Consider the following 17,120-nt stretch of genomic DNA (forward strand, 5'->3'; position numbering starts at 1 on the left):
AAGAGTGGTTTGAAATGAATGGTTTCTCCATGCAGAGCAGTCCTGGGTAACAGGCCAAGGTTTGTTAAGAATTTTAACTTAGACTTTACGATCTCTTGGACACAGCAAAAAAAAATTGCTTCTAATGTGAATTTTAATAATGTGGTTGTTGGCAAAACCGCTGCCATAGAAGATGCTAAAGTTCATTTCTTGTACATTTACCTGCTTCCTCATCAAAATAGAACTGGTTGTTAAACCTTCATAAAAAATGCTGATTAAACAAGTGGTGGTTTCTGTACCTTGGCCTCCTCCGCCCCCCCCCCCCCTTTCTCTCAGCAGCTGCTGTGGCCTGCAGTGGGAGCCCTTGCCCCACAATCCGGAGGCTGCGAGTTTGAGCCTAGGTAGAGACCGATCCACCCTTGGGCCTTCCAACCTCAGTAAGGGGGGAGATACGTGCACCAGTGGGCCTTCCGTCCCCTGTCCAATTGCCCCTCCTATCTATTTTATACATCTTTTCTTCCATTCATAGATCTTTTCCTCTACTCTTCATTGACTTATTCTATTCTCATATCTTCTATCCTTTCCCTGATATTTACTACTACATGTTTTCATTCTCTTTAACTTTCCATTTGTATTGGACAAAATAAATAAACAAATAAATAAAAAAACTAGCAAACAAACAAACAGTGTCATCCCCAAACCCCCAACACTTTACCCTTAGAGTATCCACGGTTGACCTCTCCAGATTCCTAAGAGGCCAGTAAAGGGTGAGTACAAGTGCCCTAGAGTGCCTTCTGTCCCGTCCTACTATCTCAATGTTGTCTGGCAGGGCCCAGGGCAAGAGCCTTCTCTGTGGTGGCCCCAACCCTCTGGAACTAACTCCCCCTGGAGATTAGGATTGCCCCCACCCTCCTTGCCTTTCACAAACTCCTAAAAACCCACCTCTGTCACCAGGCTTGAGGAAATGGATTCCCCTGGGCCCTTCCCGCTTTACGTATGGTTTGTATGAGATGTATGGTTGTTTTTTTATATTAGGGGTTTTAAATTGTTTTTAACTACAGTATTGGATTTGTATTGTTCTGTTGCTGTGAGCTGCCCTGAATCTTTGGAGGGGGGCGGCATACAAATATAGTCAATCAATCAATCAATCAATCAATCAATCAATCTCTCCTATATCTCCTGTACCTTTCTTCTATTCCTACATTTCTTCTTCTATTCTTTCTTAGATATAGTTTACTATGAGTCTCTCCTCTATAACCTTCATCATGTATTTGACTATGTGTGTATTGATATACACCCACTAAAACCCCCATTGTGTATTGGACAAAATCAACCAATCAATAAAAGAGAAGAAAAAACAAAGTCTATGAAACCTGTTGAATGAGACCTAGAGCAGAGCCGGCCACCGTAGCTGACCTGGGCAGCCGAAGCGAAGGGGCGCAGGCGCGGAGGGCGGGGCGCTGGGGGCCTCCCTCCCTCCCTCCTTCCCCCGGGCGTGTTAGAGGCGCCGCGCTCCCTGTGGCCGCTAGGGGGCTCCGTGGGCGCTGGCCTCCTGGCTGTGGGGCGGGCGCGGCCATTGCTGCTGCGTCCTCGGTGGGGCGGAGGGAGCGAGAGGCGCCGGGCATGGAGGGGGAGAGCACGACGGCCTTGCTGCCCGGCTGCCTCTTCGGCGCCCTCGCCTTCCACCACCTCAGCGCCCACGCGGACTCGGTGCGTAGAAGAAGCGGCCTTGGCCAGCCCCCCCCCCCCCCCCGCGCCCCTGGAGCCTCCCGGAGAAGACGCGGCGCCTCTCAGCCGGGCACGCGCCTCGCCTCGGCCCTTCCTCCCCGAGACGGAGCCCCCGCCGCCTTCCCTCCCGCGACCCTCCCGGACTGGCGCCGCCTCCCCCTCCCCGTAACCCCCCCCCCGCGCCCCTCCCTCCCTCCCTCCCCCGGGCTGGGATGGCGCGGGCTCTTCTTTCAAGCCAAGCCCCGACCCCCAGGCCCCCGTTTCCCCCCGAGGCCCCTGTTGCAAGACCCCCCCCCCGGACTCTGCCCCCGGGAGTCGCTGCGAGACGGGCCCGGGCAACGTCCGTCCCTGGGCGTCAGTGCTTTGAATTTCCCCCGCCACCAACGCTGCGGGTGCAGGTGCGGCCTCCTCCTCCGCCCAAGGGGCTTCAGTTAATGTTGTGCGCGTCGCATCTCTCGGGGCTTCGCAGGTGCCGATACCTGGGTGCTTGAAGTGGCTTTAACAACCCCGACGGCTCCACCCTCCACCCCGGGGGTCTCCCCGAACTTTCCCCGAACTTTCGACGCAGGGGGTCAGTTCCCCTTCCCTGGGGCTGTTGGAGGGAGGGACGATGAAAAGAAAACCCCTGTGACCAGATCCCCCTGCACACACGGCCCAGCCCTTCTTCTAAAGGGAAAACCCACATGGGAAGGTGCCATTCACAGGGGGCCAGACGTCTGAAATTCATATGGAACAGAATAGAATCTTATTGGCCCAGGTGTGATGGGACACACAAGGAATTGGTCCACATATAGGTTTATGTTTTGTTTTTCATTTAATAATAATAATAATAATAATAATAATAATAATAATATCTGATTGGCTATAAAAGGTTTTCTTGGCTTATAGAAAAATGTATAAAGAAAGAAGGAAGCACTTTGGCATAATGGTTAATAAATTAGAAATATAATTGCTGTACTTTTTGAAGGAACATTAAGAAGGGAATTTAAAGGAAAATGAATGTAACTGGATGACAACATTAGAAAAAAAAACTTTTGCAACTTTTCAGATGATTGATATTAGTTACTAACAAAATACCACATTTTGTTCATGGAAAATTAGATGGTACACTGTATTGTTTGTATGTTGAGAGAAAACGGGCCATAGTTTGGGGACCGATGCTCCACCCCTTATTCCCAAGCATGGGTAAAATAAGTTCCCTGTTTGATAATATTCTATGGCAGTGTTTCCCAACCTTGGCCACTTGAAGATATTTGGACTTCAACTCCCAGTGAATGCTGGCTGGGGAATTCTGGGAGTTGAAGTCCAGATATCATCAAGTGGCCAAGGTTGGGAAACACTGTTTTATGGCTTCATTCTGTTTGCTCATTGAGTCTCCCCATTTCTGCACAATCTCCCCAAATAAGTTTATTATTTATTAATCAGATTTCTATGCCGCGGCTCACAGTAAACAAATGCAAAAACACAAAGAAATCTAATATACTCTAAAAATCTCAATACTAAAAACACATAGAAATCTAACAAGTTATACATTCTAAAACCCCTATATATTTTACAAAAACCCATTAATCCCATCATTCTTGACTCATAGGCCGGTGTAGACGTTAAAATCTACAGGCAGGAAATACGACTTGAGTAACCAAGTAGTTGACGCATGAAACTCACTACCAGACTTTGTAGTATCTTCACCAAAGCCCCAAAACTTTACCCTTAGACTCTCCACTGCATGGCTCCAACCATACTGCTTTTAAATGAACTATTTGTTTATTCGTATTGAGTGACATATGTATTTTTCTGTATTAAATAAAACAATGCTTCCTTTCTAAAACAATGTAATTATGAACCAAAATCTTTTAATGAATCCTCATTTTCAATTTCTTGGCTCTCAAGCCTAGACCTGGATAAAATAATTTAACTCTTGTTTCCAGTTCCATGACAAGAGGAATAAAAATGATGTAATAGAGACACTTAGAAAATATGTGCCATTTTTTCAAAAGTTAGCAACTGGCTTGTTCTGCCAGAGAACACTTGTCTTTTAAGCCATCTTTTCAGCATCCCTCCCTCCCCCAAAACCTAGGCTTACATTTGGATTTGAAGCTTGGGATTGTCTAATAAGGTCTTGGTTTGACACATGCTTTTATTTTGCTCTCAGGAAGGTTTCCTTGTTGGAGAGGTGAAAGGTGAAGCCAAAAACAGCATTACTGACTCTCAGATGGATGATGTTGAGGTTGTGTACACAATTGGTAAGTTCTACACCCATTTAAAAAATATTGAGGTGCAAAATAATTCCCTTGTGCCTTTAACTGATTTCCAAAGTGCCAAACTTGTTTCCAGCATTTTAGCCTAGTCTTTCGCTTGAATCATTACAGTTGTGAGCTTGGAAAGGCTCCATTTTCATTGGCGGAGGGTGGCTCAGATAGATAGGTTTTGTCATGTAAATGGAGGATTTTGTACATCTGAATAAGTGGTATTTGCAAGATTTCCCCACTATTACCAGCACCTGCCTTCTGAGATTTCTAAGACCATACAATCCATATGTAGTACCAATAATAAGGGAATACAGTATGTGCTATCTTAATGTAGTTTTCAAAAGGAACCAAATGGAACATAATATTTTCCATCACATATAATTTCCTACACCTTCCTCCCATTCCTGAAATTATTCCATAAAATCCCTGTTTTTCAAGAACTATAAAAGCAAGGATAGAAATGGGTTTGTATTTGCCACCAACCCCTTAAATGTCTTATCATTAATTTTTGAAATTAATTATTATAATGTTCCAAAAATCCACTTCATGCTGCCCTAAAGATTCTTGATGATATGGCTTTAGCTTATCTGTATTTTTATTAGAAAAATTGAATGGTGTTTCATGTAATACCAAATTAAATGATTTTTCCAGGATTTACAAATTTCACACGATTATAATATAAAGCCATGTAATGAATCATGTATGAATCCTATATAACCTTGATTTTAAATAACTTAAGACTGTAACAGGAGCATATCTACATTACACTTTCTGGAAGAAGTAATATAATACCTTCCTTTATTTCAGATATACAAAAGCACATTCCATGTTATCAACTCTTCAGGTGGGTAAAAAAAATTGTATATCTTTTTATAAAACATAAGATGGTACATTTTAAAAGTGCAGGAGGGTGGGATTAGCTGTGATTGTGAATTAGAATTATATCTGCAGGATAGTCTCAAGTTCAAGGAAAAATAAAAAATGACAGCATCTCCACTGATAGCTTCCTATCCATGTAACAGGATCGTAACACAAAGATGTCAAGAATTGCAGCCCTGTAAAATGTTCCAATAGAAACTCGATTGAGAGTAATATGCATTTTCTATGGAAGTGAGTTCTACTTATGTTTTTAAAATCATCTTAATGTTACATTTTAAATGAAAAATAAATTTCTGGCTGCTGCGATTAATATGCTATTCCAAGAATATACCCAGAGGTTCCATAAAACTTTACAATGCAGCCAATAGTCAATTTATTTTTCAATGGCTTTAAAAATATTGACAATGGTTGTGATATTGGCTCTTATCTCTTTGCAAATCAACTATAGAAAAACATAGATATATACAGGTCAGACTTTGCTGTTGCCGAAAGAAATTGTAATTTAATAATTTAATAATTTTGTAGAGAGAACCATTCATCTCATCTACTTCCCAAAGCCAAAACTTTTGATTTCTCTATTGCTTTTTACATTTTGATTTCCTATAAAATCCTCAGAAGGAAAAAATTAAAATGACTAAAAACAAACATTTGCTAAAAAAATATTAGTTGCAGATATATTTAACTCAATATTTCTATTCTTTCCTATTTCATCATTTTAGCTTTTACAATGCAGCTGGAGAACTGAATAAACCAACATTGAAGAAAATATTATCAGGATGCACAAAGGTATTTTACATTTAGATTAAATAGCATTGCATGAGCATATTCAGAAACAATTTTATAGTAGCCGCATGCTTAAAATCAGGCGAGGGCTTTTTTCGGGGCAGGTTTTCAGGAACACCTGCATTCATTCATTCATACATACATACATACATACATACATACATACATACATACATACATACATACATACATACAGACTCAACTGAAATGAAGAGGCGTTCATAAGACGAGGCACCACTGTAACCGTTTTCTGTGTAGAGCTTTGTTTAAAGACTGCCCTTTCTTTTCCAGAATGTGATAGGTTGGTACAAGCTGAGGCGTAATACTGACCAGACCATGACCTTCAGAGAACAACGTCTTCACCAGCACTTGCAATCACACTTATCAAACCAGGATCTAGTGTTTCTGTTACTCACTTCCAAAGTCACCTCTTCAAGCTCATCCACTTACAAACTTGAATACGCCTTGCACAAGCCACAAGAGGGGTGAGTGACACTCCTCTTTCGCCATCGCGTCTCCTTCGCTTCCACACTCATTCTGGCTGGAAATAGCATCTTCCGATACAATACCTTGATCTGGGATTAATGCCATGTAACTTGTGGAAGTTGCGGCCCTATTTGGACAGGGTGTCACTTCTCACAGCCAGTCGCACCCTCATCACCTCGAGGTTCGATTACTGCAATGCTCTCTCCATGGGGCTGCCTTTGAAGAGTGTTCGGAGAATGCAAATTGTGCAAAACGCACCCGTGCGAGCTATTGTGTGGCTCCCAAGAATGGCCGTCATCTCAGCATCACTCCGTGGGCTGCATCGGTTGCCAATTGGTTTCTGGTCACAATTCAAAGTGCTAGTTATGACCTACAAAGCCCTTCATGGCATCGGACCAGAATACCTACAGGACCGCCTTCTGCCGCACGAATGCCAGCGGCCGAGTAGGTCCCACAGAGTTGGCCTTCTCCGGGTCCCCTCGGCCAGACAATGTCGTCACACAAGTTTTGGTCTCCAAGGGAGGTTGCAACCCTCCCATGGTCCTTGGAGAGAAATAACAAACTGCACATTTGTCATATGCAGCAGAAAACACTGAATAAAACCTCTAGCATCTCTAATTATGTACTGTACTTGGATTTTCCTGTAGGCTTTTCCAGAAAGTGCCAGTAGTTGTAGCCAATCTAGGAATGGCAGAACAACAAGGTTATCGAACGGCATCGGATTCCTGTATCTCTTCGGGCCTTTGCAAAGTGATGGCAAAACACAGGTAGGAAAACCGGCCTCCTCCTGTCTCAGCTACACTTCAGATAGATTAAAGAAAATGTACATTCCATATCATGGATAGGATTTGGTCAAAAGGTTCTGAAAGACCCAGGTTATGGAACAAGAAAACACCTGTTCAGAGTTTCAGCTATGCTCCCCTTCAGAATACGGTGGTCCCTCTACTTACGGACTTAATCCGTTCCGTGACCAGGTTCTTAAGTAGAAACGTTTGTAAGAAGGAACCGTTTTTCCCATAGGAATCAATGTAGAAGCAAATAACGCGTGCGATTGGGGAAACCACAGGGAGGGTGGAGGCCCTGTTTCCTCCCAGGAGATTCCTAGAGAGGCCCCATGGAGGCTCCTCCCCGCCTTTTCCGGCCCTGTTTCCTCCCAGAAGATTCCTAGAGAGGCCCCACAGAGGAGGGAGGGGGAGGAAGGAGGGGAGCATGTCTACTTTGCAGAAATTTGACTTTCGCAAGCGGTCTTGGAACGTATCCCCCGGGAAAGCCAAGGGGCCACTGTATTTAACAAAGCCTGTTCACAATCCAGTCTTGGTTTTCAAGTTTTCTTTCTCAAGTCAGTGGCTTTTAGTGCTAAGAGCCCTGAAATATCCCAGTTGCTGTTTTCATATTCTACTTCAACGTCCAACTTCTTGTCCTTTTGTCAGCAGTTTTGTTGTAAAGTCATTTCTATTATGTTGAATATATGATTTAAAATACAGATAATGTTGGATTACTATTTTTGTTATGTTGATGCAATAGTCTTTGGTTTTTAACCTGAATGTCAGTTAGCAATATCTTTACAAAATAAACCTGTCTATTTCAAAAGCATCTGATGGCATTTTCTTGTTTCAAATAAACGTTCGTTAGTCTGCATGATTACATTTTTAAATATCTACATTTCAGTATTGTATTTTCTGAAAATAAGATTATAAATATTATTTATGCTAGGCTGTTGGTTTTTCTGTATCGAAGGTCAGAATTCTTTAATGAAGATGGGTCCCTAAAAGAGGTTCATAAGATTAACAAAATGTACTCCACTTTGCAGACAGAACTAAAGGTAAGTTTTTTATTTTATTTATTTATTTATTAGATTTGTATGCCTCCCCTCTCCGAAGATAATACCTATTTTGTGACTTATAAGCAGCAATTGAAAGTTTGAAACACAATTGTTAATGCATCTCAAATACTCAGAACAGTATTACTTACTAGCGCAGTGACGGGGAACCTCTTTTGGTCCACTTGCCAAATACGGGTGTGCTAGCGTGCACGCATGCGCCCACACACCCCTCCCACGCCCCGAACGCTGCCCCCCTCGTGCAATCACACAGGCCTTTAGCCCAGGAGGTGAAAAACGAGCTGACCGGAAGTTCGGGGAAACTCACCTCCGCTTTGCCCGTTGTGCTGTTTTTTGCACTCCAGGGCTTCCGGAAGCTTCTCTGAAGTTTTTCTGAGTGCAAAAAACAATACAAGAGCAAACCGGAAGTGGGTTTTGTTTGAACTTTGGGTTTGTCTGTCGGGTGATTTTTCTTTGCCTTCGGGGGGGTGGGGGGCTCCGCATGACGCCTGCGGCAGGCGAACCATCAATTCGCCATCACGGTACTACAGGTAACGTAGACTAGGAATAACTCCAATGCGTCTATAAAAGCTGGGGTGACCTGGTTCGAGTGCAGTACTGCAGATTACTACTGCCAGCAGTTCGATCCTGACCGGCTCCAGGTTGACTCAGCCTCCCATCCTTCTGAGGTGGGTCATGTGAGGACTCAAGATTGTTGGGGGTAACAAGATGACTCTGTCAACCGCTTGGAGACAGCTGTAAAAGCACCGCAAAGCTGCATATACCGCAAAGTGCTATTGCTATTAGAACTTTTGCCAAGTTCAGGTCATTCTTGACTTCCTTAGCAACCATTCAGAGTTACAACGGATCCCACTCAGTACGTACTCACGACTCAGTTCCAGTGGCCACTCCCCCCCGTCACCTGACTACAATTTGGGCACTTGACAACCATACCACATTTCCATTTGCAGGGTCATGACCTTAAATTGTGATCTTTTTTTTCTGAAAACTGATATTTATTGTGGTCTCCAGGAAAACATTGGGCTTGCTTAATGACTACCACAAAAAAGGTCATAAAAATGAGCCAATGACAACCATCATGATTTATTATCATAACTGGCAATCTATATTACAATCATAAGTCAAGAACATTGTTTGTTTTGAAAACACAGTCATTGTGCAGCCCCCCCTCCTAACAATTTACAAAAATTGTGGTAGTTTTGCAACTTCCAGGCTAAAAAGATTGCACATTTTTATGAAGAATATAGGAATTCTGGAAATGTAGAACTAGACAGCTACCCTTAAATATTTGGTCTGCTGATAAAAAGCTTGCATTCCATATTTTTTTTCCCTCTTGTTCTAGAATCTGTGCAGTAAAGTAGTGGAGAGTGAAAAATCAGTAGAGAATCTATTATCACAAGTAGATCAGCTGAGACAAGAAGTAAGAAGCAAAAAAGAACCAAAGAAAACCACAGGTGAGGTGGCTCATTTGTGCCCAAAGAAAGCTGGAGGCCTTCATGCTTTTAGAACATTTTACAAATTTATTGTAAAGAAAAATTTTCTACTTCATCGTTATTACATTATTCATTGGGTTTGCTATAAAAGACCTGCATAGTTTGTTTTAAAAATTGTTATTTGATATTAAATAAAGCACTTCCAAAGATTGTTTGTGAAAGTGACTAAAAGGGCAACTAAACTCAGCATGTCCCAAGTGTCCATTTATATTAAACCCTGTTAATATAACTTACAAAAAGCCCCCCCAAAAAAGGTTTTCCTTTTTATCCAATAATAAAGGATTTTACAAATGATACATGGTTTTGTGAGTGCATACGTTTCTGTGTGTGAAGTAAGATTTCATTCTTTAGCTACTTATTACATGTAATCAGAGAAGCGATTTGAAATAAAATCTAGTTTGTTAAGGAAAGTAGAAAAGCAATTTAAAACATTGAAATAGGTTTGGCAACCAATTGCCAAACATCTGCAACGTTTTAAAATTGTAGTCAATTGTTGAAGAAACCTTAAGTTCAAATCACAATTCCCATGTTGCCAACTGATGAAGAAAATATTCCAAGTCAGTTGGAAAAATTTCAGAAGCTGCATCTTCACCACATAAAAAATAGCTTTATCTAAAATCTGTTCCTTTGTACAATATACCCTATATTCTTATTTGGGCATCTAATACAAATTGTTTCACTATAAGGGAAGAAAATAGCTGCTTTTCAACTGATATGTTCAGCCTAGTGTGGGTTTTCCATGGAATGAAAACAGCCTCTAATCTGGTTCTTTGTTTCTGTTTTTTCCCTCTTAGGGAAGGATAGAAATTACTCCCTTGAGCCGAAAGAGAACATTTTTCTCTGTCAAGCTTTGCAGCATTTTTTCCCAAATTCTGGGCTGCAGACGAGCAGGGTGACCTTGAAAGGAAGACAGATCTCCAAGCAGGGGTGCACGGCTGATCACAACCTCCAAATCATGGACCAATTGACATTGATGATCAAAGAAAGCAATTTCCCTGAAACCGAAATGAGGCAGGCGCCAAAGCGAAAAGCCATTGTGAACGCTGGTGGGCCCAAGGTGTGCAAAAGACTGCGCTCTTCCCACCTGAGTGAAAAAATGCTTCAAGGCGACCAAGAAAATGATGGCTGAGAATTAAATGTTACGAATGACACCAACGCAGCTGAAGATGTGACGCCTGGATGGACACACACGCTGCCTCCAATTCTTCATTCCTCCCAATGGCAAAGGGAGGTTTTAGTTGTTATTCTCAGCTCCCAGGTGCTGCTGCTGGTGTTATTAGCACACTTTATTAGTGCATGGAAGACACTTGAGCCAGAGTTTTGGAAATAAAACCCCTCGCCCTTCTTAAACCGGCATCATTCTTATGTGGAGAAAGGTTCAGGTTTTCCCCACCAAGTCTTAAATCGTTTACTCTCTTGGGGGGCACAGCAGAAAACAGCAAAGACCAAGAACCTGCCTGTTGTTTTTAATAACTTAATATTAAGAATGCAATGGTACTTTGTTTAAATAGGAAAACTGGCTTTGAAATGAAGTGTTGATCCCAGAATCAAACACTTTAGCAAAAAAGAACAATATGGATTCCATTCAGAGTTACCGTTTTACTTTGTGTTTTAATACTTTGAATTTCTACAAAGTTATTACGTATTTGAGCTAAAATATGCAAATATAATTGAATTTCAGTGGGGGAAATGAGCCCGAGAGATGCTCATTCAAAGTGGGACACAGCACCAGTAGGCAAAGAAGTTTATTTTCTATGTTGCATCTTAAGCAACAGCATTCTGATAAGTTCAAAAGACCGCCTGAAGTTGAAGCAAACAGATATTCCACTCCAAAGAGATGCATTCTCTCTTGGCAATGCGATGGTTCAATTCAGTTTATTAGATTTGTATGCCACCGCTCTCCGCAGACTCGGGGCGGCTCACAGCAATAATAAAAAACAATATACAGTGGCAAATCTAATAATTAAGATATCTAAACACCCTTATTTAAAACAATACACCCAGTTGATCAATTTGTCATCAGAATAAATAATACTCCCATCATGAACAGATTGATATTCATTTATTAACATTCTAATAATAAACATAGTCTAATTGCAAAAATCGTCTAGGCATAATTGATACAATTTATTCTGGATATTTAATATTACATATTTTGGGGTCGTTGCGAAACTTTGGGTCCTTATACATAACCGACATAAATCCTGTAAAAGAATAATTGGGTTATAAAAACAAAACCTTTTTATAAACCATCCAAAGGTGTCTGACTTTTTTATAGCGCTTACCCGTGCACTGGGCTCTCTTAATGCCCCTTGCCACTTCTCTCTGTTTCTTTGTACATAAGCCTGAGAAGCAAAGAAATAGTTCAAAATACAATTCAAAAATGCTAATTGCTCAATTTCATTTGAGCCTTTGTTTAACAAAACAATTAAAATTATTTTAAGTATTTTTTAAAAAAACTTTGTTGTTTCAGAAAGCACGCACAATTTTTTAAAATTACTGAACGGTATTTCACAATTTGGTTTGGATACGAGTAATGTAGACATAATTCTGCTAAAAGTGTTTTTTTGCACATACCTGTTATATGAGGACCAAGTATGTGACCAGTGTATGGAGAAATAAACTGTGATAGAAGCTGTTGAAGAAATAAGTTGGTTCAGTCTTCAGAGAGTAAAATAAATAAATAATAAAATACTTTTGGATAATATTTCATAGTTGTTTAAACAAAATGAGAGCATTGGTGTAAAATCATATTTTAAAATCTAAAAGCATAATGTTTGGTTGTTTTAACTATTTAGTAATGTCTTGTCCTCCTAACCTGGGGTGTCAAACTCAATTTCATTGTGGGCCGCATCAGGATTGTGTTTGACCTGGGGGGGGGGGGCGCGCAGGTGGTGTGGTCAGCATGACCACACTTGTGACGGAGGCAGGTATTTCTGCCAGCTCCGTTTTCATCTGGGATGGCCTCTTTCAACCCTCTGCCACTGAAAACAGAGCTTGGGCGGGACATGTGGTCCTCGTGAGCTCCATTTTGGCTGGCGGAGGCACTGCAGAACACAACTGCATGGGCAGTTTTGGGGGCGGCCTGCTGGCACAGGTTGCAAATTTCCTTCTGGGTCCAATTCAAGGCGCCGGTTGTCACCTTTAGAGCTGTATGGATGCAGGTTAGCTGAGAAATGAACTCATCCCGATGGGATTAGCCCATCCCACCCACACCAGCAGAAGGGGAATGCTAGGGACCCCGTCAGCCAGGTAATTTTCGGATTAATTTTCAATAATCTTCGGAGAAGGGCGGCATACAAATCTAATTAATAATAATAATAATTTCAGTTGGCGGGTTCGAGAAGACAGAAGGTGACTGGCCCAAAGTCACCCAGCCAGCTTTCATTCCTACCAGAGGGTCTAGAATTCCCAGTCTCCTGGTATCTAGGCCAGGGATGGTGAACCTATGGCACGAGTGTCACGGGTGGCACGCAGAGCCATATCTGCTGGCATGCGAGCCGTTGCCCTCGCTCAGCTCCAACATGCATGTGTGCGCCGGCCAGCTGATTTTTGGCTTCCAGAGAGCCTCTGGGGGGATGGGGGAGGGCTTTTTTACCCTCCCCTGGCTCCGGGGAAGCCTACTGGCCCCACCAGAAGTTGGGAAATAGGCCATTTCCAGCCTCCAGGGAGGGGAAGCTGTTTTTGCCCTCCCCAGGCATTGAATTGTGGGCGTGGGCACCCACGCTCTTTTGGCACTGGAGGGAAAAGAGGTTCGCCATCACTGATTTTGAAACAACAGAATCTTGAAACAATTTATGCTGTTTCCTAATAGAAGTCATTAATTTACCTGTACATTCTTGTAGTCAACAGTTGTACCGCATAAGACACACTTTTTAGGAAGCTCCTTATAGGGGTTTTCCATTGAAACAGGCTGAAAAAAACAGAAATTTTAGGTTGTTTATTTTCTCTCCCAGGTCTTTCTATTCTGAAGTCCTTCAGCAAGGAAGGGATCCTTTTGCACAAACTGTCGGTCCCGCTAGATCGACCAAGCATGGAAATTAACTCCACGAGAGGGTTTAAACTACTTTTATTTGGATTGCCTATAATGACACAATACTGAGGATGCAAACTGGCGCTACTCTAATGTCCTATATGTCCTTTTTCAATGTGCTTATTTGCAATATCTCTTTAAATTTGGGATCAATCTTTCATGGAATTTTATTGGAACATATTAGAAACATATCCCCATTCTATTTGTAGATATTTTATATGTGTTGTGGTTTGCTCTGGGCCAGCTCCTGCAGCTGTTGATTTATGGGAATCCTCGGTTTATCGGAGACCTGTTTGGTTGCCAGCTGAATCAGACAGTGAAATTGGCTCGCAAGCAGATGCAGACAGTGGGGGAGAGGAGAGAGACAGGGCGATGGGTGCAGCCAGCCCACCACTCAGTTCTACAGTCAGGGAGTCATCAGATTCTGAAGGGGATGCTATTTTGGAGGAGCCAATTTTGGATCCCCGTCTGCGCAGCATTATGGCACGTAGGGACCAGTTGCGCAGGCGTCCAAGGAGATAAGAGAGTACAGGTGTTCAAGGGGTAATTAAGCTAATGAGTTCATGATAAATAAGGGAGGTCGTGGTTGCTGGCGAGTGGGCGTTTATCCATTTGAAGAGAGAGAGAGAAAGGGTTTGCTCTTTGTCCAAGGACTCTGGGGAACTTTGCATATCTCAGTGTCAAAGAGCTTGGAGGATTTTTAGGTGTTGTGAGCAGTGTGATTTTATAACTGCATCACTGACTCTTGTTTTGGCTCCAGCATCAAAGGACTTTTGGGTGAGAGTAATTTGACGCCTCTTGGGGAATGTTTCTGCAAGTCTGTCTATAAACTCGATTTATTACTAATGGCTGCGTGTTTGACATTTATTCTGAACTCACAGGGGGTTAATTGCTAATAGCATAACTCCCTGTGAGTTGTGGAAAATGCAACCCCATGTATTTCTTTTTTAAAATTAATAACGCACATATTAGAAGCACTTTACTGTATTCACTATATTCTGACATTCTGTGTGAAATACACTGCTCAAAACATAAAGGGAACACTTAAAAAAAAGAAAAGAATATAACTTCAAGTAAATCAAACTTCTGTGAAATCAAATGTCCACTTCACCTGCTGTTGTGCAAATGGAATAGTTGTGGAAATGAAATATTCAATGAGAATATTTCATTCATTCAGATCTAGGATATGTTATTTGAGTGTTCCCTTTATTTTTTTGAGCAGTATATTTAACAACCCATAGAGTTCAAGTATGCTAACAGTAGGATATTACCATATCAACTTGATTGGATTCCTGTTCGTTATATGAACTACACTCTCGCTTCCATGATCTACCTGAAAAGAAATACAAAAGTACAAACCTGTTAAAAGATACTAATCAGTCAATAAATAACTGAAGAGAAATAGCTGACTTCCTGAAGATCTATTTCCTTTTTGATCTTCTTGTAATAAATATGACAAAAAAACTGATATGGACACATGAACGATGTATTTAAAACCAGCAAAAATGCTTGCTCTTAATCATGAGGACAGCTACCATAAGCTAAAAGCAGCCCTATGCAAGCTAGTGGAGGAATAGCCTGCAAATAAGTGAGAAGCTTGCCAGAGAGGCTTGACTTGCTTGTTCCCTCCCACCCATACAGGGAGTAATTCCCTCCAGAAGCATCATATAAAAGATACAGACTGATGGAGGAAGACTTGATCGCTCTCTTCGCTCTCCAGAGGCCCAAAACCCCCTTCCGGAGCCTCCGCATGAGCCCTGCACTTAGCTTGCATCCAAAACAGGCCACGTGGAGACTCCCGGGAGGGAAGGTGTGGGAGGGGCCAGCCAAAAATCAGCCGGCCGGCGTGTACATACCCGCTGAAGCTGAGCTAGGGCAACAGCTCACATGCCCGCAGATATGGCTCCATGTGCCACCTATGGCACACATGCAATAGGTTCGCCATCACAGTTATAGAGTGTGATCTAAGTCTCTTCAGTAAAGCTCATAGAAGGCAATTTTTAAAAACTACCCTAAAATTTTGTAAAGTTTACATTTCAATATCAGACATAGAGAAATTTGTGTCTGTTCCTCCAGCAATAGTAGCAGAAACAGTTTACTTCGTATTAGGCTTACAAAATAGTTACTAATAGCTTTAATGGAGAAATTAATGACTGTGCTATAGTAGCTATTTAAAAATGTATAACCTAAACAATATAGTTGAAAAATAATAGTATGTGAAAGAATATAAAAACAGCCCTTCTGGATCAATCCAAGGTACATCATAAAAAAAAAACTATGTAGGGACAGAGAAAAGAGTACAGTGGTACCTCTACCTAAGAATGCCTCTACTTAAGAACTTTTCTAGGTAAGAACTGGGTGTTCAAAAAATTTTTGCCTCTTCTTAAGAAACATTTTCTACTTAAGAACCCGAGCCCAGAAAAATTTCCCAGGAAACTGGAGAGCAGCACGAAGGCCCCGTCAGTTTCCTGCCATTCCCCCTGGGTTTCTTTCTCTGGTACAGTGTATAGGAGGCAGCCTCGCACTGGGTGTATGGGAGGCGCGTGCTCCTCCTCACCGCCTCAGAGTCCCTTGGAGCAGCTCACAGAATACAAAAACAGCACAACAAATCTAATTAATTAAAATTACTACTAAAAATCCCATATCTATTAAAATCGTAACTGCTTCAACTTCTACCCTCAAAACGTCACTACAGAGCCCTGCTCACCAAGACAACTTCCTGAATGCCATTACTCTGCTAAACAAATAATTCCCTCAACACTGTCAGACTTTTTATTAAGTCTACACTTCTATTTACTAGTTTTTCTCATCATTCCTATCATCCTTTTCCTCTCACTTAGGACTGTGTGACTGTAACTGGTTGATTGTATCCTAAGATTTTTATTAATATTGATTGTTTCTTCATTGCTTATTTGACCCCTATGACAATCGTTAAGTGTTGTACCTCATGATTCTTGACAAATGTCTCTTTTTCTTTTATGTATCTGCATCTGCACCAAAGACAAATCCCTTGTGTGTCCACTCACACCTGGCCAATAAAGGATTCTATCCTCTCCCAGATCCTCTATCCCACCATATCATATCCTAAATTAATGGCTCAACCACATGGAAAAGATGACCATGATCTCCCTCGCAGGTTCCGCAGGATTGTTCTTTGCTTACCCGGCCCAGGCGCACAGATTCCGTTTCTTACAGCGGCGAAGAGATAATAAAATCTCCCCGAAATCTTGGGAGAAGAAACCAAGTTTACCACGGCAGCCATCTTTACTCCCACCCCCCTTTGCAAGCTTCCGTTACAATCCGGGTAGGGGAGTAACGTCCATTCCCGTCCCCCTCACAACGCGTCCGGCTTTGAGGAAAGACGCTTTCCTGCCTCAACCGCGGCTGCTCCAACGGCCAATAGAGTTCGCTAGCGGCCAGCCAATCGTTTCAAGGAAGTTCCTTTCCGCTCAACCAATCCGGACATTATTCGTCACAGAAGCACGTGATTCATCACAGCGCTCTCTTTTTGTTGCTGTTGTTCGAACCGAAGTCCCATCAGCCTATCCAGGAGTACGTCAATTTGGCTCCTCTAATGACTTGTGGACTTCAACTCCCAGAATTCCTGAGCCAATCATGCAAGCTCAGGAATTCTGGGAATTGAAGTCCAT

General features: G+C 42.1%; 2 protein-coding genes across 8 annotated transcripts; one reads left to right on the plus strand and one right to left on the minus strand.

The window, feature by feature from the left end:
- Nucleotides 1-1,476: 1,476 nt before the first annotated feature.
- ABRAXAS1 (abraxas 1, BRCA1 A complex subunit) lies at nucleotides 1,477-11,689 on the plus strand. Of its 7 annotated transcripts, XM_070758081.1 has the most exons (10): nucleotides 1,518-1,689; nucleotides 3,860-3,950; nucleotides 4,764-4,800; nucleotides 4,979-5,066; nucleotides 5,555-5,621; nucleotides 5,910-6,103; nucleotides 6,752-6,871; nucleotides 7,842-7,926; nucleotides 9,287-9,398; nucleotides 10,232-11,689. In XM_070758081.1, exons 4-10 carry the CDS (start codon nucleotides 5,050-5,052, stop codon nucleotides 10,564-10,566), a joined length of 930 nt encoding a protein of 309 aa, XP_070614182.1. In that variant the 5' UTR covers nucleotides 1,518-1,689; nucleotides 3,860-3,950; nucleotides 4,764-4,800; nucleotides 4,979-5,049; the 3' UTR covers nucleotides 10,567-11,689. The 7 variants fall into 7 exon arrangements, with proteins under 7 accessions (XP_070614179.1, XP_070614180.1, XP_070614178.1 ...); XM_070758078.1 differs by lacking the exon at nucleotides 4,979-5,066 and having other exon boundaries at nucleotides 1,477-1,689; XM_070758079.1 differs by lacking the exon at nucleotides 4,979-5,066 and having other exon boundaries at nucleotides 1,491-1,689; nucleotides 3,864-3,950.
- On the minus strand, nucleotides 9,011-16,817 carry MRPS18C (mitochondrial ribosomal protein S18C). The gene is made up of 6 exons (XM_070758082.1): nucleotides 16,633-16,817; nucleotides 14,742-14,803; nucleotides 13,267-13,350; nucleotides 12,015-12,072; nucleotides 11,723-11,782; nucleotides 9,011-11,641 (listed from the first exon to the last, which is right to left on the minus strand). The coding sequence occupies exons 1-6, from the start codon at nucleotides 16,730-16,732 to the stop codon at nucleotides 11,565-11,567; spliced, it is 441 nt and encodes a 146-aa protein (XP_070614183.1). The 5' UTR covers nucleotides 16,733-16,817; the 3' UTR covers nucleotides 9,011-11,564.
- Between the last annotated feature and the right edge of the window lie 303 nt (nucleotides 16,818-17,120).

This window comes from Erythrolamprus reginae, chromosome 7, assembly GCF_031021105.1.
Source record: "Erythrolamprus reginae isolate rEryReg1 chromosome 7, rEryReg1.hap1, whole genome shotgun sequence".
In the NCBI taxonomy this organism is placed as follows: domain Eukaryota; kingdom Metazoa; phylum Chordata; class Lepidosauria; order Squamata; family Dipsadidae; genus Erythrolamprus; species Erythrolamprus reginae.

Coding starts and splice junctions, on each gene's coding strand:
- ABRAXAS1 (XM_070758075.1), top strand. CDS start 1,920: ATGGCGCGGGCTCTTCTTTCAAGCCAAGCCCCGACCCCCAGGCCCCCG. Junction 2,106..3,859: donor CACCAACGCTGCGGGTGCAG/GTGCGGCCTCCT, acceptor TTTTGCTCTCAG/GAAGGTTTCCTTGTTGGAGA. Junction 6,104..6,751: donor TTGCACAAGCCACAAGAGGG/GTGAGTGACACT, acceptor ATTTTCCTGTAG/GCTTTTCCAGAAAGTGCCAG.
- MRPS18C (XM_070758082.1), bottom strand. CDS start 16,732: ATGGCTGCCGTGGTAAACTTGGTTTCTTCTCCCAAGATTTCGGGGAGA. Junction 13,351..14,741: donor AATCCAATCAAGTTGATATG/GTAATATCCTAC, acceptor TGTTTTTTTCAG/CCTGTTTCAATGGAAAACCC. Junction 11,642..11,722: donor TAAGAGAGCCCAGTGCACGG/GTAAGCGCTATA, acceptor ATTCTTTTACAG/GATTTATGTCGGTTATGTAT.